Below are 24622 nucleotides of genomic sequence, written 5' to 3'. Positions count from 1 at the left end.
TAATTACACTAGGTGAGAAAAGCCAGACAAAAAGATATATATATAGTAATTCCATATATATATAGGAAATACAAACTAATCTATGGTTACAAGCAGATCCGTGTTTTGAAGGGGATGGGTGGGAGAGGCAGGAGGAAGAGATTATGAAGAGGCACATGGGTATGATGTGAGTCTAATGGATACATTCACCATCTAGATTATGATGTGGTTTCTTGAGTGTTCATATATCAAAACATCAAATTGTACAATTTAAATATTTGTATATTATTGTATGTCAACTAAATCTCAATAAAGCTAATACATACATCATATACATCTACATAGACACACACATAGACACACATCCATACATATCCCAGTTAATGAGGCTTTTAACAATGAGATTGTGAGTGTTTTAACACTTCCCCAACTCCCGTTCCAGCCTCAATCTGTTTGACAAAGGGTGTGAGCCCTTTATGTTGCTGGGTATTAAGAAATGTGATCTCATGTCGGCAGAATACCTCTGGCTTTCACACTTGACTTCCCAAGAAGAGATGTCAGGCCTCAGACACTAGCAGGTATATCCCAGGACTTGCCACAACACTCTCTCAGTCTTCAGGACCACATGGCTCATAGGTGGTCTCAAGGACTTCCCTGCCCACCCAGTGGCCTGCTGCAGCCCAGTTCTGGGACTTCTGTGGGAGAAGACAGGAGAGGACTGGGGGGGTCACAGAGATAAAGTGTTTGAGGACTTACCTCCAAGGAGCTCACAGTTGGGTAGGAGAGAAGACCCAGAAGCCACAACTACAGTACTACAGTACTCCCAATTCAGAAGACTGCTAGATGTGCCTTCCCACGGGAACCCAGAGCTGGACAGCTGGATCAGGGGGATGATGGATGAATGGGAGTAGCAAGGCAGACAGTGAGGGAAGGGCATTCCAGGCAAAGGAAGAGCATTTAGGAAAGCTTGCAGTAGCCCAATGCATTCTAGGAACTCCAAGTAATTTCACCCTCGAGTGAAGGCTAAAAACCTTCAACCCACAAGGTAGCCCAGCATTGGTCTCTTCTTCTCCCCTCCATTCCATCCTCAATATTGTTGCCAGATTATCTTTCTAAAAATAATTTGGCTCACCCGATTTAAAATATCTGTTGGCTCCCTATGACCTACAGAACAAAGCCCCAAACCTTTCCCTTGACATTCAAGGCTCTTCACAATTGTGCCCCGGTCAACTTCCCAACTCTTCTCCCCACCACCATCCTCAAGCCCCTGATCCTTTGTTATAGCCACTGTGACTGGTCTCCTTTTCTCCAAGCAGGCCGTTCACATTCTGACCTCTGTCCTTCAGCCTTGGCTCAGACTGCTCCCTCTGCATGGAATGTTCTAATCCCCTTCTTTGCTAACTCCTTCTCATCTTCCATGACCAACTCAGGACACCTCCACCAGAATGTGGAACTTCCAAGGCAGAAGTTTGAGGCTGTACCCCTAGTGCTTAGAACTCAGTCTGTTATTTTTTTGTTGAATAATTAATTAGTCGTGTAAAAAACAGAAAAAACTTCCCAGGGAGAGATATAGTTCAGTGGTAGAGCACATGCTTAACAAGCACGAGGTCCTGGGTTCAATCCCTAGTACCGCTAAAAAAATTGGTGAACTTCATCAAAATTTTTAAAAACTTAAATAAAAAATTTTAAAAATATATAAAATCTTCACTGAGAATCCCATTAGGCACCCACTCTCACTGCCCTCCGTGCTCCCCTCACAACTTGTCCATGTTTTGTTAGAGCTTTTTGAGGCAGGCATCATTTTTTATGCTCATTTCTCTTTCTTCAGAGTCTAACTCTTGACATTATAGGAGGTGCTGGGTATCTGTTTGTTGAATGAATGAATGATCAGGCATGTCATTTCGTCTTAGATATTTTGTGAGCCCTCCAGGCCCGGCCCAGTGTCTTTGCCTCTATCCTTAGCTCAGGTCTCCCTCCAGTGTCCAGGGCTGGCTGCTGCCTAGAGCCCTGCCATCCAGGCACCACCTTCACTGTCCCTTACCCCCGCCCTGGGGCCAAAGGAGCTCTGGAGACGGCCCCGCCCACAGCCGGGGTTGGAGGGCGGAGGCAACGCCCACCTGGCAGGGCTGCCTGGGATTGGTGCGGTCGCCGCCAGGAGGCGGGGACAGCGCCGGGCTGCCGATGATCTCCGGGCCAGAAAAGCCCAGCTGGGTGGCTCGCGAGAGGCTCACGGCGCTGCCAGGAGGTGGTGAGTGCGCGGCGGCCGGGCGGGCGGGACAGGAGGGAGCGGAGGACGCAGAGGACCGGGACGCGCCCTCTGGGCGCTGTCCACCCCCGCCCCCCCTATTTCCCCGAGCGCCGTGTCCCACCCCGGAGGCCGAGGAGGTCGTCAGTCCCATCCTGTCTTCCAGACCCGGAGGACCAAGACACCCGGACGACGAGGAACCGCCCAACATGGCATCGGAGGTGAGTGGGACCTCGGGGGCGCTGGTCCTCCAAACGAGGGGGAGGGGCGCCCTGGGGGCCAGCGGGGGCCTAGACCTGAGCACGCGATCTCCCCGAGCCAGACCTGCCGCCCGCCGCCCTGCTGGTAATTTTCCTCGCTGGCTCCAGGCGGTGGGTACCCACTGGCCCACCTGCCAGAGCCCGGAAGAAAACTTTGCTTCGACTTCCCGGTGTCCCCATCACCGTCTGCTCTTCCCCCCTTCCCTACCCCTCCCCAGGCGGTCTGTGTGGCAAACTCACCAACCCACACTACCGGGGAAGGTGGCCCTGACCTGACCCCCCACCCCCACGACCTGATAGTCCTCTAGGCCCCGGGGAAGGGTGCTGTCCACTCATTCAGCCCCCTCACCTCTTCGTTCCTTCCTTCCCCTGTGTCCTCCTGTCAGCCCCACCCTGTGCCCCTCACCTGCACTTTTCCCTGTGTGGCAGAGTCCATATGACTTTTGTGTGTGTTAAGAGCCAGGAGGTAGGGGAATGTGCCCTGTGGCCCCAGTGCCTGGTGGCTTCCTGTCTCACTGGTCTCTCTCCCTCAGAGCCTGGGTTCTCTCCTGACCTCCGAGTGGCAGGAGTCCGAGGCACAGGCTCCTTTCCTTGGGCCTCAGTTGATTTTCCTGGTAGATGGGGATAATAGCTGAATGTCTGCCTTTGTAAGGTACTGGATCATGAGGTCATTGCTTTGACCCCTTCAAGTTGAAGGGGCTGTTTGCTTGATGCCAATGAAGGGAACCCTGGGCCAGGGAAACAGGAGGTCTGGGTTCCTGTCCCTTCTGGCCCTCATTAGCTGGCAAGTCACTTCCTCTCTGGGACACAGTTTGTTCATCTGAATAAATGGGTTATGACTGCCTGCTCTGCTAGCTTCTGGGCCATGGTGGAGGGCCTGTGGCAGGGCCTGGACTTGGAAGCCAAACAGTCTTGGTTTCTGAAGCAGTCACTCCACCTCCTCAAACCTCTCTTCCTCATTTGTAAAATAGGGGTGACAGTGCCCACCTCATAGGAGGGTGTAATAGCATCTGAAGAAGGCCTAGCACAGGGCCAACCGATTGTAGGTGCTCAATAAGTGGTGGTTAATGACACTAAGAGTGACGACACTGGTATTTCCCAGGTGTGATCTAAATTGGTTGTTGCTCTCTCAGCCCAGCCCAACCCAGTGTCCCTGTCCCCTTGCCACAAAGGGATCTTTTCAGCTCAGATGTGCCCTGGCTTATAGCAGTGCCCTCTCCTACCACCTTGCCCCTCCCTCAGTGCCCAGGTGGTGGCACATCCTCCTGGGGTCCTTTTAAACCTACCTGTGGGGTAGGAGCTTGGCTCCAATGTGGAGAGAGCTGCCTTCAGGAGACCAAGGCACCAGGCGACCTCTGCTTGCCCTAGGCCATCCTGTGGTTTGGACTAATTGGTTTTGGCTGTAGCCCCGCTTGTTAAATAGTTGTTATTACTAACAACCTGTGGAGGGAGTCCAGAAGCCTGCTGGGGGAGGTGAGGTCCTAGCTGAAGGGAGCCCTGGCTCCCCATCCTGACTGGCTGGCCCTGGCCCTCTGTTACCAGTGGTCAGGGCCAGGGCCCCACGTGGCGTTTTGCTGGCAATCAAGGCTTGGTGGGGCAGCAGAGGAGAGAGGGGTGGGTCCAGCTGAAAAGGCTGAGGAGAGGCAGAGGCTGCATCTGGAGGGCAGAGTCCTTCGGCTGCCAAGGCTGCTGGGCATGGAGGGGTCAGCTCAGAGCCTAGGGCCAGAGCATGGTGGAGGTCCCTGTGGTGCACACGAGAACCAGGAGTGGAGCTAAGGCACACCCTGACCCTGGCAGCCCTTGACCCCTCCCTCAGTAATACCTGGAATTTACTGAGTACCAGGCACTGTGCTGTGTATGCAATTAGCTTAATCTAATTGATGCTCACAACAACGCCATCGGTCAGTACTATTATTATCCCTATTTTATAGGCGGGCAACCATGAGGGTTAGAGGTTATATAACATTCCCACAGTCAGCTGGTTAACAGAGGTCTGGGAGACAGAGGAGAACTTACCCTCCCAGTGGCCACTGTAAACTGCCCCTCCACAGAAAAGATGCCAGTGAAGTAACATGCCCACCTCCACCCAGCACACTTTCCTCCCGTCTTTGGCACACTGGGCGCTCAGACTGCCCCTCAGGTCTCCTGTGCCCCCTCCCCCATCTGTCCCAGGCCCCGACCTTTGCCCTCTTTCAAAACAGTGGTGTCTCTGTCCCATCCCTCTGCCCTTGGCTCTTGAGGAGCAGAGGGTCAGAGACCTCCCAGATGGCTAATGATAACGGATGCGTAAGGGGTGCTCTCCTGAGGAGTGGTAGGGGTTGGGACCTTAGGCCCCACCCGAAATGCAGGTAACCTGAGACTGATGGGGCCCCTCAGGTGCCTCCCTGCCTGTCCCTGCAGCACAACTTCAGAAAAGCAAAGCCAGCAGAGAGGCCCTGGTGGAATGTGGGGTTTAGAGCACGGGCTCTGACTTCAGGCTGCAGGGCTGCAGTCCTGGCTTTGCCACTCTCACCAAAGGCAAGGGCGAGGGCAGGGCTCAGGGCTGCTCCGGGCCTTGGTTTCCCTCTCTCTGAAGCAGGATCGTACTGCTACTTCAGAGGGTTGCTGTCTGTGCATGCCAAGCAATTAGAAGGGCACCTGGCACACGGTGAGAACGTAGCACGTGTTAGCCAGAGGTATCATCATTACCCCTGGTGCCGCGGACCAGCGTTCACACTCTGGATTCTAGTGCCACTTCTCACCTTGGTCAGTGGCAGGAAAGGTCCTAGAAGTTCTGCTGTGGTCTCAGGGGTGCCCTGTACCCTGCCACCATCTCCCTGGAGCTGTGCCACATGGTGGGAAAGAACCCTAACTCCAGTATCCAGTCAGATTCCCATGTTCACTCCCTGAGTGGGTCTGGGCAAGTTCCTGATGCTCTCTGAGCCTCAGTTTCCTGATCTCTCCAGTGAGAATAACCCTGCCCGCTGGCTCCCATGCCATGAGACTTGATAACTCTCCTGGGGGCCCTTTGTGAGAAGCACTGTTCTCAAGGCGGGAGGAGATTAATTGCTTCTGCTCTCCTGGCCAGAGTGGGAAGCTGTGGGGTGGCCGGTTTGTGGGAGCAGTGGACCCCATCATGGAGAAGTTCAACGCGTCCATCGCCTATGACCAGCACCTATGGGAGATGGACGTGCAGGGCAGCAAGGCCTACAGCCGGGGCCTGGAGAAGGCGGGGCTCCTCACCAAGGCCGAGATGGACCAGATACTCCAGGGCCTGGACAAGGTACTCTCCATGCCCCAAGGCCCCCCCGAGGGCCCCTCCCTGTCACCCCAGGCTTTCACCAAATCCCCAAGCACGACGTCATCCTAGCCTGTCCTTTCCTCTGTAGTGATTATACGCCTAGAAGTGCCCTTTAACCATGCATTGTGCTGACTGGCTCTCTTCATCCCTAATGGCGCCCGGTCCCATGGCTCCTGAGCAAAGGTGCACCGGGCCTGAGATGCTCCCTCAGGGATGGGGGCCACAGAGGCCCCTCCTGTGGAGCACAGTCAGCACTCAGCTGCCGACTCCTGCCCCCCTGTGTGGGCCATCTGCTGCAGGTAGCTGAGGAGTGGGCCCAGGGTACCTTCAAACTAAACCCCAACGACGAGGACATCCACACAGCCAACGAGCGGCGTCTGAAGGTGCGACCCCATCCCAATCCCTCCCCTCTCTGCCTTGCTCTGGGCCACTGTGAGCATCCACACCATCATTGTTCCCTTCATCACTGGGACTTCAACAGGAGGCCTCAGTGGAGATAGCCAAGACTTGGGCAGCACCAGAGGACCCTGGGGCAGGGAGGGCGGGCCACGAGCTGGGGAGGAAACGCACCCTGCCTAAGCTGAGCCCACTGGGCTGTGACCCCAACTGCCTGCCTCCCTCTACCCCAGGAGCTCATCGGTGAAACTGCAGGGAAGCTACACACAGGACGAAGCCGGAATGACCAGGTGCTGCCAGCCCCTCCTCCTGCCCCCACCTTCCCAACTTTGCGGAGCCCAGGCAGCAGAGTTAGCGCTCAGCAGCTGTCCTGGCTCCGCAGGGAAGCAACACATCTGTGCCCTGAGTGCCACCTCCTCCTCCCCACAGGTAGTCACAGACCTCAGGCTGTGGATGCGACAGAACTGCTCCATGCTCTCTGCCCTCCTCTGGGAGCTCATCAGAACCATGGTGGATCGGGCGGAGGCGTGAGTCCCCGGGGACACCAGATGGCAGAGAGGGGCAAGAGGGTGGCCAGGGTCTCCACTCCTGAGACAGGCAGCCTGAATGCCAGACCTAGGTGTCCGGGGTGAAGAGGGTGGGGGAGCCAGGCTCTGGGTGTACGGGGGTCCCAGAACTCCTGGACCAAGGGAGGCAGAGCAGCCAGGAGTGGGGCATTTCCTGCAGCACCCCCTCCCCAGCCAGCCTAGCTCAGCAAGCAGGGCAAGTTCATACTTCAGGGCCTCACAGGCAGGAGCTTAGGCACGAGGCTGACACCCTTAGGCCTAAGGAAAGGGGCTGGCTGGCCTAGGGCAGCCGGAGAGTCACTCCTCACCATGCTGGTGCCCTACATCCCCCATCCTCACTGGCATGGCTGACAAAGAGCCGGGGGCTGCCTCCCGCTGGCCTCATCCCAAGCTTCAGCTTCTGTGACGTGACTGCTGAGAAGTCCCTATTTGGTGTCAGAGACAGGGTTGACCCCTCTCCTTTTCCAGCTCCCTGTGACCCAATTCACTGACTTCACCGCTGGGGGAAAACAAGGGCCCAAGAACTGTCATCCTAGGCGGGTGGTGTTGGTAGAAATAGGGAGGCACTGCTATTGGGTACTGGGTTCCTTTCTTGGGGTGATGAAAATGTTCTAAAGTTGATGTGGTGATGGTTATGCACTAAGTGTATGCTTTAAATGGTTGATTTCTATGTGAATTATATCTCAATAAAGCTGTTTATTTAAAAAAAAAAAACTCAGAACCATCACCCAGAGCCCCTCTGCCTCTGCCCTGCCAACTTAAAGTGCCACAGCTATTCTGGGCTCCTCCAGAGCTTCTCTCGTGCTCACAGGCTCGGTCCCTCATGGCCCGGTGATACCTGCCGTGCGCCTTCTCCCCTGCCCTAGCGCTGCTCAGATCTGCTGCCAAGGTACAGAGGTCCAAGCTGAAGGCATAATCTACAACTTGGTCCTACGCTTACCCCCTAGAGGCCCCAGGGTCCTGGCCCATCCCTTGTATCACACTTTCCCCCTTCCCAACTCTTCCCTCACACCATGTTTGTTCCCAGGAGGTCACTTGGTCCCTTGTGCAGGCAGATCCTTGGTGGGCCTGCCCTGCTCTCCTCTCGAGGGGCCCAGGCCCGTAGGGGCCCAGGTGTCACAGGCAGGCCTCACCTGAACCTCCTGAGCCCCTCAGGCCCCTGCCCCTACTCTTCCCCCCACAGGGAATGGGACGTCCTCTTCCCGGGGTACACACACCTGCAGAGGGCTCAGCCCATCCGCTGGAGCCACTGGATCCTGAGGTGAGCAGGGCGTGACAGAGGAGCTGTGATGGAGGGAAGGAGCTGGGGCTGCCCTGACCCTCCTGCCTCCTGGCTTCCCACAGCCATGCTGTGGCACTGACCAGAGACTCTGAGAGGCTGCTGGAGGTGCAGAAGAGGATCAACGTCCTGCCTCTGGGGAGGTGAGCGGGGCCCCAGTGCTCCAGGGTAGGGGGTAGGGGGCTGCTGCCACATAGTGGGCATAGTCTCTGGGGTTCAACAGAATAGGAGGAGCCAGGAAGGACAGAGGGACAGAAAGCCAGGCAATCAGCCTCCCTGTCCAGGGTGGGAGGGGCACCACACATGGCCCCTCAGCTCCAAGATGGGGACAATGAATGTGTCAGAGCCAGGCCAGAGCTCTCCAGGGAGGCTCCAGAGAGCCAGCCAGCTGCTCACAGCCTGCCATCTCCCCCACATGGGGACAAGTATCGGGCACCCAAGCTGACCAGGCCATAGCCCTGGCGACCAGAGCTTGGCATGGGTGTGCAAGAGTGTGTGTGTGCTGGGGCTGGCCTGCCAAGAGCCCTGATCACTCAGAAGCCCCCATCTCTGCAGCGGGGCCATTGCAGGCAATCCTCTGGGTGTGGACCGGGAGCTGCTCCGAGCAGGTAAGGCGCCCACTCTCAGCACCCGCCAGGTCCCACAGACACATGTAGAGAGGGTGGGGGCCTGGGTGAAATTTCAGCTTATTATCTGTGGACAGTGAGGCTAGAGCAGCAAAGGAAGGCCCGTGGTAGGGGCGCATGGTGCTGGGAAGCTCAGGGCTCCCGCCTGCCTCCTGGGACCTGTACAAGGGACCACCCCCCAACCTCCTGCCCCTCCTACTCCTCCTCTCCCTCAGGGGTCCAGGGGGACATGGCTGGGAAACCTGGTTTGGGGTAGAGAAGGCCCCTCCTTGCCCTCCAGCTCAGCCCTCATGCCTTGCCCTTTCCCCTTGTCCAGAGCTGAACTTTGGGTCCATCACTCTCAACAGCATGGATGCCACCAGTGAGCGAGACTTTGTGGGTGAGTCTGGGAGCCACTCATACTCCAGGGCCAGGCTCTGCACTGTGTGCAACCTTTGTCCCCCAGCTTTGGCTCCTTTCCAGCTTCCTCCCCCTCAACCCCCTGTATGACCCACCTGGAGCTTCTCCAGGCTGGGTGAGGGGCAAGAGAGGCCTGCCTGGTGACCTCCCTTTCCTCCCACAAGCTGAGTTCCTGTTCTGGGCTTCGCTGTGCATGACCCACCTCAGCAGAATGGCTGAGGATCTCATCCTCTACGGCACCAAGGAATTCAACTTTGTGCAGCTCTCAGATGCCTATAGGTAAGGCTGCGCCCTGCCCTACACCCACCAGCTCTGTGCCCACCAGCATGGCTTCCTTCCTCCCCACCCCAACCTGGGGCAGACCCACTCAGCCGACCAGCCCAGGGGCAGGGGAGCCCCTTCAGTTGCAGCATCTCTGTCTCCAGCACCGGAAGCAGCCTGATGCCCCAGAAGAAAAACCCAGACAGCCTGGAGCTGATCCGGAGCAAGGCGGGGCGAGTGTTTGGGCGGGTGAGCAAGGGCAGGGAGGTGAGGCAAGGCCCCTGCGCTGACCCAGACGGTCCTGAGGGAACTTCCAGGAAGGCCCCGAGATCCAGCCTCCTGATCCTCACTCTCCCTGCAGTGTGCTGGGCTCCTGATGACACTCAAGGGGCTTCCAAGCACCTACAACAAGGACTTACAGGTGCGAGTCTAGGGACTGTGTGGGAGGGGCCCACCAGCACATACACCACATACCAGTTCTCGGGGACCTGGCACATCCAGGCTGGGGTCCCACAGAATTCCCACCTCCCATCCTGTGCACCCAGCCCTCGGCCACCCTGAGAGCTCCCTCTGTATGAGGTGTAGGAGGTGTGAGTGTTCCCGGTGGGAGGCAGTGGGGAGGCCTCAGTGGGGACTGGGCTGCTGGGCGCTTACCTCCTGCCACGTGCCTCCCAGGAGGACAAGGAAGCCGTGTTTGAAGTGTCAGACACCATGAGCGCCGTCCTCCAGGTGGCCACTGGCGTCATCTCTACGCTGCAGGCAAGACACGCCTCTTCTCTGGGCTCCTAAACCCAGGGGTGGGCAAGCCAGGAGGGTGATCTTAAGAGGAAGCAAGTGAGGGTGGTCCAGAGACCCTGAGGCAGGGGGACAGAATCTATGCTCATTCATGCTGTGGGAACAGTGAAAACACCAACTGAAGCTGCCGCAGTAGAATGCCAGTGGGTTAGACCCAAGGGGCCCCATCAACTGGCCCAACCAGATTTCTTTTTAACCATTTATGATGTGAACTTTCAGTAGACGACAGCTGAGTGTGTAACGAACCCCTCTGTCCCAACACCCAGCTTCAAAACAGTCAACTTATGGCCATTGTTGGGTTGTCAGCCATCTATACCCATTATGCCCCCTACTCCTACTCCATTATTTTTACACAAAGCCCCCTCATCATAGCATTGCATTCCTAAATAGTTCAGGATGTGTCTCTAAAGCAGTGGTTCTCAAAGTGTGGTCCCGGGATCAGCAGCATCAGCATCACCTGAGAACTCCCAGGCCCCACTCCAGACCTGCGGGAATCAGAGGCCCTGGGTTAGGCCACAGTGATCTGTATTTGTAATAAATCCTCCAGGTGATTCTGATGCATGCTAAAGATAAGGACACTTTGAAAATGCCAAGACAACCCAGTAGCACACCTGATCAGTATCAATAATTATGAAAAGGTGACTGGAGCAGAAAGTGCAGAACAGGGTGGGTAAGAGTGTCTGCCTGAGGCAGGGGACATCCTGGCTGAGGGGTAGGCCTTGGGCTGGCAGCTCCGGGACCACGGGTCCCCAGGATTCACTGCTCGCTTGGCCTGCGCCCCCAGATTCACCGTGAGAACATGGCCCAGGCCCTTAGTCCTGACATGCTGGCCACTGACCTTGCCTACTACCTAGTCCGCAAAGGGGTAAGTGTAGGGCAGCCAGGGTGGAGGGGGGGGGGAGCAATGTTCCCCAGGCCGGGGATGGGGGTGGATGTGGGGATTGGGGTGGTCAGGGAGGGTGTGGGTGCTCCTCATGGAACAGAGAGCTGAGGAAGCCTGCGTCAGCACCGCCCTCCACCCCGACGTCCCCAGATGCCATTCCGCCAGGCCCATGAGGCCTCCGGGAAAGCTGTGTTCATGGCGGAGACCAAGGGGGTCGCCCTCAACCAGCTGTCGCTGCAGGAGCTCCAGACCATCAGGTGTGGCCCCCTCTCCTCCTTCGGCCTCCCAGGAGGCAAGCCCCAGCCCCCGAGGCCACGATGGCCCAGCTGCCCCAGCCCACCTCCTCCTTTCCCCCAGCCCCCTGTTCTCGGGCGACGTGAGCCACGTGTGGGACTACGGACACAGCGTGGAGCAGTACACCGCCCTGGGGGGCACCGCGCGCTCCAGCGTCGACTGGCAGATCGGCCAAGTGCGAGCGCTCCTACGGGCACAGCAGGCCTAGAGTCCTCCCCGCCCCGCCCCCAAATAAAGTGGGCCCGAGACGAGGCTCTGCGTGTTTCCCCTCAGCCTGCCTCCCTCAGCGGCGGCGGGCTTTCGGGGATCTGTTAAGCAGGCGGTGGGGGTCATCAAGGAAGGGGAGGAACTGGGCTGGCAGAGCGAGAGTCACGGTAGGGAAGGGAGGAGGGGCTCTCATCAGAGCCCCTGCCCTGCGCAGGCCCCACCCCTCCGCCGCGGGGCATCGCAGTGATCTCCTTCGTCAGGGGCATCTTGGGAGCCCTGGTGGGACAGGATGGGCTTGGTTAACCCAGTCAGCCCCTGTCCATCCCCCTTCTTTCCAGGCTCCTTCCCAGGCTCCCCTGCTCACATCCTCCCCTCACTTAATCCACCCTTCCCTGGACCATCAGGCACTATTAGCAGGTGTCCTGTACCCTCTGAGGGGAGCGGTACATTTGGTGGTAAAGTCAGTCACCCGGGTGGCTAGTGTGTGATGCCAGGCACTAGGTGAGCTTCATACAGAGGTAAAGGAGACGTTTCCTCTCCCCTGGAGAGTAATGTACAGACAAATTCTCAGGCACTAACCCTGAGGCGAGGGCCACTGATGGGGGTGGTGCAGAGGGGCCTGCCCATGTGCAGTCGAGGGAGGGACCCTCACACCGAGTCTGCAAAGAGCCTGAGGCCGGGCCTGGCATGTGGTAAGTGCTCAGTAACAGTGAACCCCCAGAGCCAGCAGAGATACAGAGAACTCTTGTACACAAATCTCACCAAAATCCTGATAATAAGACAAATTTCAGACATTTCTTAACGACAAAGATAAACAAGCCAAACACAAGGAAGTATGAACAACACCTCCTAAGTGATTAAGACTGTAAACTAAAGAACCAAAACTCCAGCAGCGGGGATACTACACCAAATTCCCAAAAGGGTCAAAGCGATGGGTCACAGGTGGAATCTTCTAGAGTAGTGATTCTCAAAGTGTGGTTCCTGACCACTATCATCATCGTCTTCAAACTTGTTGAAAAGCAAATTTTTAGTCCCCACCAAGACCTACTAAATCAGATTCCCGATGGGGCCCAGCAATCTGTTTTCACAAACCCTTCAGGTGATCCTGATGTGGGCTCAGGATTTGCGAATCACTGATCTTGAGAACCTTGTTACACAAAGTTGCTGCAGACCAGCAACATCTGCCTCAACTGGGTCCTGCCCTGACCTACTGATTCAGAATCTGCATTTTAACAAACTCCCCGGGCATCTCTTGTGTGCATTTAGAGTTAGAAATGCTGATCTATCGATAAACATCGAGGACTTACTGTCTAGCACAGGGGACTATCTTAAACATCTTGTAATATCTTGTAACAGTAAAGAATCTGAAAAAATACATATGTATATAACTAAATCACTTTGCTGTACATCTGAAACTAACACAATATTATAAATCAATCCTGCTTCAATAAAAAAGAAAACATAAGTTTAAAAAAAAACAGGGGGGTCAAACAGAAACAAAACTGTAGGACTAAAAAAAAAGTGCTGATCCAGAGAATGCCTAAATATCTAGTCTCAGAAATGAAGGGGGGTTGTGCCTGATGCCCTATGGCATATGATCTGAAACCTCTCCTAGCTTACCTTTAATTGGTATTTTGGGGACATGTTCACTCAGTCAGTTAAGATTATACTCATTAATGCTGTCATCCATCCTACATTTTTCCAAAAGCAGGTCACAAAAGGCTTTTTCAAATAACTTGCTGAAATCCAGATAGCCTCTGTTAGAGCACTCCTTCACCCAGGACTAAAAGGGACCAAGGATGTTATCAAGAGTTTTGATAAAAGTTTTGGATAAAAGATCAGTTTATCAAAAAAGGGAATGAAGTTAAGTTTTATAGAATTTGTATTTAGGTGAAACTATACGGGGGTCCCAGTGTCTACCAATTTATTTTCTAAGTGCATATTATCCATTCTTTTTATTCATTCATTCCTTTATTTTCTACAACAGCTTTATTGAGCCATAATTCACATGTCATGAAACACAACCTTTTCAAGTGTTCAGCTTAACAGTTTTTAGTGTGTTCACAGAGTTGTGCGATTATCACCCCAAAAAGAAGCCCATAAGAAACTTTGTACTTCAAAGTAAAAAAGACATCCACAGAATGGATATTTGTAAATCATATACCTGATAAGGATCTAGTATCCAGAATATAAAAAGAACGCATAACTCAATCATAAAAAGACAACCCAATTAAAAATGGGTAAAATATCTGAATAGACATTTCTCCAAAGAATATATACAACACATGAAAATATATTCAATATCATTAATCAGGAAATGCAGACCAAAACCAAAATGGGACATTACTTCATTCCCACTAGGATGTGAGTTAATTTTTGTATGTAGTGTGAAGAAGGGGCCCAACTTCATTTCTTTTCCATGTGGAAATCCATTTGTCTCATCACCATTTGTTGAGAAGACTGTTTGTATCCAATTGAATTGTTTGGGCATCCTTGTCAAAAATCAGCTGACCAATACAAGTGAATTGTATGGTATGTAAATTATACCTCAATAAAGCTGATGCCCCTCCAAAAAATTAATTGATTATTCTTTTGTTTTTAACAAAAAAGTATTTTGTACATGTGTCAGATGCTGTGCTAAGGCTCACTAGTCAACTTAGAGTTTGTGTGATTCACCCTGTTTCCATTCTTGGGAACTTCATGGTCCTTGCAGCCTACTCTGGCTCCCAGCAGCAACCACATTACCTGTGGTAATTCTGCAAAATCATCAACTTGTTCTCAGTTACCCCAGTCTCTTACCAGCTCCTGCGGCCATCTGAATGTACAAGGTTGGGCTTATAAGCTCAGCAAACATTTAGTTTTTCAGTTATTCTTGCTTAGCTTTCCCCTGAGCAGCTAATCCAAAGCTTTCATATCTTCTTCAAGCTCTCAGCCTGATCCAAAGATCTCCCCTAAATCCCTGGGAACTATGAATCTACTTCCTGTCTCTGTAGACTTATCTGTTTGACTTGCAAATAAGTGGAATCACATCATATGTGGCCCTCTGTGCCTGGCTTCTTTCACTTTATTTATCCATGTTGTAGCATGTATCAGAACTTCATTCCTCTTTATGGCTGAATAATACTCCATTGCATGGACATACCACATTCATCAGTTGATGGAAATTTGAATTGTTTACATTTTTCACTATTGTGAATAGTGCTGCTAAGAACATTAAAATACAAGTTTAACAAAAAACCTCTTAATAATGAAATCCTCTTCAGCCCTTCCCCTACTTGACTTTTCTGAGATTCCTGACACTGTTGACCATTACTTCAAGAAAACTTTTCTTTTAAAAAAAATAAAGCACAATATGCCACAATTTTAAAAATAATAACATTAAAAGGATTACATAGCATGACCAAGTGGGACTTCCCCTAGAATGCAAGAATGGTTCAACATACAAAAATCAATCAATGTAACATACTACAATAACAGAATGAAGGGGAAAGAAAACCACATAAATACCAATTGATGCATAAAAAGCATCTGCAAAAATTCAACATCTTTTCATGATAAAAATACTCAACAAACTAGGAACAGAAGGAAACTAACTCAGCATAATACAAGCCACATATAAAAAATCTACAGCAAATATCACACTCAATGGTGAAAGATGGAAAGTTTTTCCTGTGAGATCATGAACAAGATAAGGATGCCCACTCTTGCCAATCTTATTTAACATAGTACTGGAAGTCCTAACCAGAGCAATCAGACAGGAAAAAGAAAAGGCATCCAAATTGGAAAAGGAGAAATAAAAGTATCTCTGTTTACACACATTATGATCTTATATGTAGAAAACCCTAAAGATTCCACATACACTCACACAAAAACCTGTTACACCTAATAAACAAATTCAGCAAAGTAGCTAGGTACAAAGCAACCCACAAGAATCAGCTGCATTTCCATACACTAACAATGAACAATCCAGAAAGGAAATTATGAAAATAATTCCACTTACAATAGCATCAAAGAGAATAAGACATTTAGGAGTTAACCAAAGAGGTGAAAAACTTATACCGTAAAAACTATCAAACATTGCTGAAAGAAATTAAAGAAGACATAAATAAATGTAAAGACATCCATGTTCACGGACCCTACATGATCTATAGGTTTAATTCAATGCCTATCAAAATCCCAGTGATATTTTTAACAGAAATAGAAAATCCCATCATAAAATTCATAATGGAGTCCCAAGGGACACTGAATAGCCAAACAATTCTGAAAAATATGAACAAAGCTGGAGGTCTCAAACCTTCTGATATCAAAACTTACTATAAACCTACTGTAATCAAAACAGTGTGTTGAAAGATGACTGGCATAAAGACAGGCATCTAGAGAAATGGAATAGAGTCCAGAAATAAGCATTTTCTAATATAGTACAGTGATTTTTAACAAGGGTGTCAAGGCCATTCCATAGGGGAAAGACACTCTTCTACAAATGGTGCTGGGAAAACTGTATCCCCATATGCAAAAAAATGAAGTTGGACTCTTAACTAACACCCTATACAAAAATGAACTACAATGGATTCATGACCTAAATGTAAGATCTAAAACTATAAAACTCTTAGAAGAAAACACAGGGGAAAAGCTGCATGACTTTGAATTTGGCAGTGATTTCTTGGAAATGACAGCAAAGGCACAGACAACAAAAGAAAAAACAGATTGGGCTTCATGAAAAATTAAGAATTTTGTGCATCAAAAGACATAGCAACAGAGTAAAAATGCAACCCATAGAAAGAGAGAAAATATTTGCAAATTATATATCTGTTTAGAAATTAATATCCAGAGTATATAAAGAACTCCTATAAATCAAACATATTAAAAAAAAAACCAAAACAACATGATTAAAAATGAGCAAAGGACTTGAATAGGCATTTCTACAAAGAAGATATACAGATGGCCAATAAGCACATGAAAAGAGATTCAATATCACTAATCAACAGGGAAATGCAAATCAAAACTACAATGAGATACTACCTCACACTAAGTAGGAGGGCTACTATCAAAGAATAGAAAATAGCTAGTGTTGGCAAGGATGTGGAGAAACTGGAGCCCTTGCGCTCTGCTGGTAGGAAGGTATAAGGACACCATACTAATCCATCATGACTTCATTTTAACTATTACATCTACAAAGACTGTGTTTCCAAATACAATCACTGTTATGGGTTAAACTGTGTCTCCCCAAACAAATATTTGAAGAGAAAAAAAATCAATGAAACAAGGTTGGTCCCTTGAAAAGATCAACAATATTGACAAAGTTTTAGCTAGACCATCTCAGTCTGTTCAAGCTGCTATAATAAAATACAAGTGGCTTTAAACAACAGAGATTTATTTCTTACAGTTCTAGAGACTAGAAGTCCAAGATCAAGGTGTCACCATAATCAGATGAGGGGCCCCTTCTAGGTTGCAGACTTCTCATTATATCATCGCATGCGTAAGGGGACAGGAATCTCTCTGAAGCCTCTTTTATAAGGGCTTTGATCCTATGACCTAATCACTTCCCAAAGGCCCCACCTCCTAATACCATCACATTTAGCATTAGGATTTAGCACACAAATTTTGAGTGGACCCAAACATTCAGAGCACAGCATAGACTTATAAGGGAAAAAGAAAAAGACGTAAATCACTAAAATCAGAAGTGAAAATGGGGACATTATTACCGAGATCATTAAGATAAAAAAGGATTATAAGAGAATACCCTGAACAGTTACATACCAACAAATTAAATAACCTAGAAGAAATGGACAAATCCCTTGAAATACACAAATTACCTAAACTGATTCAAGAAGAAATAGAAAATCTCAACAGATTTATAACAGGTAAAGAGATTGAATCAGTAGTCAAAAACTTCCCAACAAAGGAAAGTCCTGGACCACATGGCTTCACAGATGAATTTTACCAAATGTTTAAAGAATTAACACGAATCATTCTCAAACTCTTCCAAAAAAACTGAAGAGGAAGGAGCACTTCCTAATTCATCCTATGAGGCCAGCATTACCCTAATGCCAAAGCCAGATAAAGACATCACAAGAAAATAAGATTACAGACCAACTTCTCTTATGAATATAGATGCAAAAATCCTTGATGAGATATTAGCACAATGAATCCAATAACACATTAAAAGAATTATTCACCACAGTCAAGTGAGATTTATCCCAGGAATTCAAGGGTGATTCAACACAAGAATAAGAAAATCAATCAATGTAATACATCACATTAGTAGAATGAAGGAAATAAAACCACATGATTATCTCAACTGGTATAGAAGAGGCATTTCACAGAGTCCAACACTCTTTTATAATTAAAAACTCTCAGAAAAGTAGGAATAAAGGGAAAGTTTCTCAACATGATAAAGGATATTTATGAAAAACCCACAGTTAACATCATATTGAAAGACTGAGAGCTTTCCCCTTAAAATTTGGAATAAGACTAGGATGCCTCCTTTTACTGATGCTATTCAACACTGTACTGAAGTTCTACCCAGAGCAAATATAGTTGAACCTTGAACAAACACTAACCCTCTGAACAGTCAAAAATAACTTTACAGTTGGCCCTCTGTATCCTCAGTTCTGAATCTGCTTGTTACCATTTTATCTTTGTATGTGTGTGTTTTCCCCTCTTGCCCTCTTAGTAAGCTACAAGCCAGATCTCCCTTTGGCACTGGACCTTTGTTTCTGTCTTCCCTCTTCTCCAGCTCCAAACAGAACAATTCCAACAATTTCTTTTTCAACCCCAGCTCACTTGAGATTGTCCTAGTAGAATGTGGATTTTGAGGTTTCCAGAGCCATCCTCCTCCTTAGAGCATCTACTTAAATCCACCAGTTTGCACTGCAACAGGCACTCACTTTCACATCTGGTCCTAACGTTGTATGATTCCTGCCCAGTATTCGAGAAAGGATTGTCATTTTTGCTGGGAAAAGGGACTATTGTGGGAGCAGAGACTTGGCTGATCTTCCCTAAAGGTGAAGTCAGAGGAAGGGTCAGTTTGATGAGCTCCCTCCTGAGGGTTAGGACCCAAGCAGAGCTTCCTTGTACGACCTTAGCAGATGCCTGTCCTGTGGCTGACCTTGAAGAACACCTCTCTCCCCAAGTATCCTGTGGCTCCCATAGGCAGGCTTGAGAGCTGCTGGGCATGTGCTAGCAATTGCCTCATCTTCAGCCCTTGCTCTAACGATGCTCTCTCCTCCAGGCAATGGGACTTTCATCTCTTCTCCACTCTTAGCTCTCTGAACGTCCATCTCTGGGGTGTCCTCAGCCATTCTCCCTTGGGCAGGGCAGCTCTGCAGTCTGGACATGGGGGAGGAGAGGCAGTCCTGACCCATCGCCCAATCTTTTGCACCTCAAAGGTAGGCTCAGAATCCAGAGCAAGCAGAGCCTGGAGATCAGGGGCTTGGAATGGTGAGAACCTCAATAAAAATTCAAAATGTCCTGAGTTCCCTGCATTGTTATTTCTTCTCCATTTTGTTTACCCTGGAGCAACCTCTTGAAGGAAAAGCATCTCTGGGCTTTTCTTCAGGGAAGGGAGGATTTGCTGTAACGTTCGGCTAATTTTGAAAAACATGTATAAAATCACAGAGCTAAAAAAAAAAAAATCACAGAGCTAAAAACACTGATTCTGATTAATTCTAGTACAAAGCAGAAGCACAGTGAAAATACATTCAATTTTAAAACATTAAGAGGCAAAAGACGGCCCCTTTTCGCTCCCTCCCCTTCAGAGACGGCCTGCCCTCTGTCTGTGGAGTGTGTACCTACTTTTACTTTAACCTGAGCACCCAAGTTCCACAACTCTTTCCTTGCCTTTCTTTTGCCTTACACTCTATGCAGTATGTATCTCTCTAAATAAATCTACCTTTACTCAAAAAAAAAAAAAAAGGCAAAAGACAACATGGTACATAATTTACATAACACATCCAGAATAGCCAAATTACGGAGACAAAAAATAGATTAGTGGTTGCTCAGGGCTAGGCGGGAGTGACAGAAGGAGAGATAACTGAAGGGCACAGAGTTTCTTTTTTTTTTTTTTCAGGCGGGAGGGTAAGGGAATCAGGTTTTTATTTCTTTTTAGTGGTGGTACTGGGGATTGAACCCAGGACCTTGTGTATGCTAAGCATGAGCTCTACCACTGATGTACCTTCCCTCCAGAGTTTCTTTTTGAGGTGATGAAAATGTTTTAAATTGATTGTAATTGCTAACTAAAAATTGGCACTTGCCATCTGCCTCTACAAGGATTGGATCACATTGGCACCTGCCGTCTAATTCTGCTTGGATTAAATCACCAGCCTCCTGAAAGAAGTTCACGGTGGTCAAGAATGAAGCACTCTGCTCTGGGAAAACTGGCTGAACAGGCCTTCAGATAGTTATATATTTTCAGGAGAAGATTTTATGACCCCAATTCTTGCGTCTCCTCATATCTAGAAAAGCACTAAAATCATTATGGGTGACATTTGCTCCTTGTGACTAGCAGCAGCCTCTGCCTAACTGTGTGCTTGACTGCACGTACCCCCTCCAGTGAAATCATATTTGATACTGAGTTTTTCCCCTGCCTCTTTGGAACAGTTTCTCAGAGCTCTCTGGGATGCTATCTCCCAGCCTAGAGTCCTCATTTTGTCCCAGATAAAACAACCCACAACCCTCACGTGTGATTTTATTTCAGTCGACATAATGATGGTCATAGATATTCATTAATAGACTAAAACCCACTAAATTGTATTTTAAATAGATGAATTATGTGATATGTGAATTATATCTCAATAAAACTGTTTGAAAAATAAACCTTAGCAGGGAGGGTGTAGTTTAAGTGGTAGAGTGTATGCTTAGCATGCATGAGGACCTGGGTTCAATCACTAATATCTCCATTAAAAAAACAAAAAAATAAATAAACCTAATAACCTCCCCCCACCAAAAAAAAAAAAGAATTAAAAAAAGATTAAAAAAAAACCTTAAATGCTCTCTTTGCTGAAACCACTGTGAGAATGGAGACATTTTCAGCAACCAGACTGTCAACATTCCAGAAAATGTTGACATCACTCTGGAGGGACACACAGGCCCCTGGAGGCACCCTGCAGACAGTCTTCATCAGTATAGAACTCAGGTTTCTTGGAAACAAAGGAAAGGGCTCTGGGTTGACAAACAGTGGAGAAGAGAAAGGAACTGATTCCAGGAAACACAGTCTGTTGCCAAACAGCACGTGATCAAGGGTGTTCCACTGGGCTTCCAGCACAAGAGTATGTCTGTGTTTGCTCACTTCCTCATGCACGTCTGCGTTCAGGAGAGCAGGTCTCCTGTTGAAATCTGAAATTTCTTGGATGAATAATCTGCAGGGCTCATATGAGGCCAGGCATTGCTCATTCAGAATTTCAAGCCCAGAAAGTGACTTGCATTGAACTTGTATCAACTTCAGCTGCTTTGATTCAGCAAGCCACAGTTAAAAACAGGGGTATCAGAAAAATTCTGGATGTTGTTTGTGTCTCTGAAAAAGGAACCAATCAGCAGGCTGATGAATAAGCTCTGCGCCGTCTAGCTATGGAAACAAGAGGATGCCAAATGATTCCCAAGATCTATTCGTGATATCTTTAAAATGCAATGAGACTTACCTATTGGGGAAAAAAATGGGAAGTCTCACACTTCTGCTCCTGATCAGCTGAGTGTCCTGTGACTTGCTTGTTATGCTCCAGGCTGTGACCCTCACGTCTTTGCAGGCACACTGTGCATTGATGCACCCCACCACCAGGAGGAATGTCTTCTGTTATTTTCTGTCCTAGACTTTTGAAAGTCCTTTGGATGCAGGGTAATTTGGGGGAAGGAGAGGAATGTGCCATCAATGACAGTAATGTAGTAATTGGATGTGTTTCCTTGAGCAAGTCATTTCCCCCTCTCTCAATTCAGCCTCAATTTCCTCATCTGTAGCAGAGAAAGAATAACTGCATGTTGCAGTGTTTTGGAGCAGAGTGCCTGCTCACGGGGTCTGCTGTGACTATTGCCTTCAGGCGGTAGGAACCCAGTGGGCACCCCCACAGGCCCCAGGTCACCTTTACCTAAGTGGCACTCCGTAAGCTCTCACTTACGGGGTGAAGTCCACATCACTATGGTTATGAAAGGAGGATCAGTTGCCAGAGAGTTACAGACTGGCTCAGGCCAGGCAGCCAGGACTCCAGCTCAGGGCCTCACTGCAAATGTCGTGACAGCTGCTATCCCAGGAGGAATTTTTGTCCCAGTGAAGAAACAAAAGAGCTGGCATCCCAGCCAAGCTTAGAAAAATGACCTGGAGAACAGGAGAAAGAACTAAGAACAAAGCAGCCTTAAGACAAGACTGGGGGGTATTTCTGGGGCCGAGGAGCAGGGATCCTAGTAGAAGGGAGCTTAGGAAAGGGGCAGGTGCATAGAAAAGTCACTGAAGACAGACTTACAAAGAGCATCATGACTCCATGCTTCAGACGTAATAATGATGAATAAAACACAAAAAGAGAAAAGACCCAAAAGGGAGCTGGTCAAGATAAAAACAAGCAAGACCTCTTTGTGAACCAGACTCACGCAGAAGCGGTGAAAGGGGAGAGGCGTGGGCCCGCGCTGGGTCTGGGGAGGCGCTGGTGGCTGGGTGCTTTTCTTCAGCTTCCATGGGGTAGCTGGGAGTAAGAGAACCCATGCGTACTGGCCCTCACCCAACCATTGGTCTGCATTGTCACCACAGGTTAGATTTGCCTTTTCTAGAGTTTCACATAAAAAGAATGATACAGGATGCTCTTTTGTGTCTAGTTTCTTTCATGCTGTGTAATGTTTTTGAGATTCTCCATGTTATTGCCTATGTCAGTACTTCGATATATGAATTTGAGATCTGTGGAGTGGACATGGCTGGAGATACAAACTTGCAGACTGTATTAGCGCTCTATTGCTACATAACCAATTACCCTCAAATCTGGTAGCCTAAAACAAAAAGCATTTATCATGTCATGGTTTCTGCTGGTCAGGAATTTGAAAGTGCTTTAGCTGGATAATTATGGTTTGGGGTCTCTCAAACAGTGTCACTGACTCCTTCATGTGTTCACTTATCCTCTGGTGGAAGCATTCCCCTTCTCCTGATCCTGGGAACCAGGACCTCTATATCCATCAAACTCTAATGTTATGAAGATGGGAAACACAAACTCTAAAGATGGGTCTCTGGAAGAGATGCTGAGGGGGCCTGTTTATATTTCTATTTCTATTCCCTTTGATTCCGGACTGTGTGATCCAGCTACTGGGGAACACCGGATGTCAGCACATTGCACATCCTGGAGGACAGCACCCCAAATCTGCAGAGCATTGTCCCCAAACTGGTGCCTTTGCTGAACCTTTCACGGCCACTCCATCTTCTTAACATGCTCCGCATTTCTGGCTGATGCCAAATGTGGAGGGGGCCCATGGATTCTGTGGCCATGTGCCCATTGTTACACCGCTTTCACCATAAAATGGGTCCTCTGATCTGGGGTGATACAATGCCAGAGCTTATTTTGGTAAATCAGATTCAGTAGGCCCTCCGCTAGTGATGCTGATAGAGGCACTGTAGGCAGGGACGCACAGCCATATCTGGAGTAGGTATCAATGACTGTCACTTCCAAATACTGGTCCCTCCGGAGTGGAAGCAGCAGAGTTTTCAGACGGAAAATAGGCGGATTCCAGATTCTAAAGAGGCCTGCCAAATGCCATGTCTTTTTCTTGGTGGTAGGAAGAACGAGGTGTAATAACTTGCCCTTTACCTTAGAGGGAAGATACTGGCATGGCCAGACCATCACGCCTCTGGAAATTTCACTAACGTGGCAGGCCCTGAATCTCGGGGGGGTTTGTTTCTCACTCTGGCATGCACATACCGTGCTAGGGCATTGCGGTGCTTGCTCCTTCCTGCTCACCAGGCCCAGTGAGCAGGTTTCATTAATATAACGGACCAACGTGATGTTCTGCAGGACTTCTGCTCTTTGTAGCCTGTTTCCTGACAGAGTACAGGGGAGTCAGCATAGCCCTGAATGTCTCTGATCATCTTTCTCCCGTAATTATGACCTGCGTTTCATCCTGGTTTGTGGCTGGAGGTCGAAAAGAACACATTTGCCACGTCAGTAGGCACATAACCGGTGCCAGGGCCAGCTTCTGATATCTGTCAAAATTCATCAAATGATACATCTGAAATATGTGTAGTTTACTGTACAGGAATTTGTACTAACTAAATATATATAGGTTGACTTGCAAATGGAAAATCACTTTATTAATCTACAGAAGCAGATCGACTTTTATTTACTTATTTCTCTTTGCCTGTTTGCTGTTTTTAAAAACCACTTATTGGTTTGATTCTGATTATAAATATATGTTCACTATAGAAACTTTCAAAAAGATCAGAAATGTATGAAGAACAAAATGGAAATTATACCATCGATTAACACTTCATATCTATCTGTCTACCTATATGGATATAATTTTAGCAGTATTAGGATCATACTGTATTTATTTTTGCATCCTCCTTTCTCTTATTTTTATGGTGTAAGCATTTGGGAAGGAAGCCTTTAGACCTTATCAGTTCTTACAACATATTTTTACTATGCTGGGGACTGTTTACAGTACCAAGGTCCATTATCTGAAGGTTGCTTTGGTGAACATGAAATCGGGGCAAAAAGTAATAATTAAGAAATTGGGTAATGGTACGAACAATTGTATCCAGGCCAGGTTAGTAGTATCATAGACCCCCCTCAACTCCCCAGGGTTCTTACATCTTTGTGTGTCCTTAATGCCAAACAGGGTAGGGATCCGCAAGTGGACACCCAGGGTCAAGGCTATGGCCCCGCGAGCCCGCAGGGCGGACGTCACTAGGCATGCTGAGGCTTTGCCTGAGCTCACCGGTGTCCCGCAGGCATATGCGAATGGAGGTGTCCCAAGCCGGCCTTCTTGCAGAAAGGGGGGAAACCCGGCGGTCTCCCGGGTCCCGCTCCCGCCCGCGGCCCTGAACCGGTGGCTTTGGGCGCGAACAGCCAGGGAGAGGAGGGCGGGGACAGGCGCACGCAGTGACCTCGCGGCCGCGGAGCCAGCGGCCTCCGCCTGCTTGGGCCCCCCGTCGGCCCCACGAGGGCCCTCCCCCGCCGCCTTCAAGTCTCG

The 24622-nt window shown here is 49.0% G+C and overlaps 1 protein-coding gene across 2 annotated transcripts; it reads left to right on the top strand.

Moving 5' to 3' along the window:
* Positions 1-2129: 2129 nt before the first annotated feature.
* On the top strand, positions 2130-11528 carry ASL (argininosuccinate lyase). 2 transcript variants are annotated; one of them, XM_006201345.4, is made up of 17 exons: positions 2130-2227; positions 2391-2445; positions 5552-5746; positions 6064-6147; positions 6394-6450; positions 6590-6687; positions 7910-7987; positions 8071-8148; positions 8561-8613; positions 8948-9010; positions 9195-9309; positions 9456-9540; positions 9653-9712; positions 9967-10050; positions 10871-10951; positions 11120-11226; positions 11327-11528. In XM_006201345.4, the coding sequence occupies exons 2-17, from the start codon at positions 2434-2436 to the stop codon at positions 11469-11471; spliced, it is 1395 nt and encodes a 464-aa protein (XP_006201407.2). In that variant the 5' UTR covers positions 2130-2227; positions 2391-2433; the 3' UTR covers positions 11472-11528. The 2 variants fall into 2 exon arrangements, with proteins under 2 accessions (XP_006201407.2, XP_072799145.1); XM_072943044.1 differs by lacking the exon at positions 2130-2227 and having other exon boundaries at positions 2234-2445.
* The last annotated feature ends 13094 nt before the right edge of the window (positions 11529-24622 follow it).

The sequence above is a fragment of the Vicugna pacos genome, chromosome 18, assembly GCF_048564905.1.
Source record: "Vicugna pacos chromosome 18, VicPac4, whole genome shotgun sequence".
Lineage (NCBI taxonomy): Eukaryota > Metazoa > Chordata > Mammalia > Artiodactyla > Camelidae > Vicugna > Vicugna pacos.
This window is presented reverse-complemented; position numbering and strand designations above follow the sequence as displayed.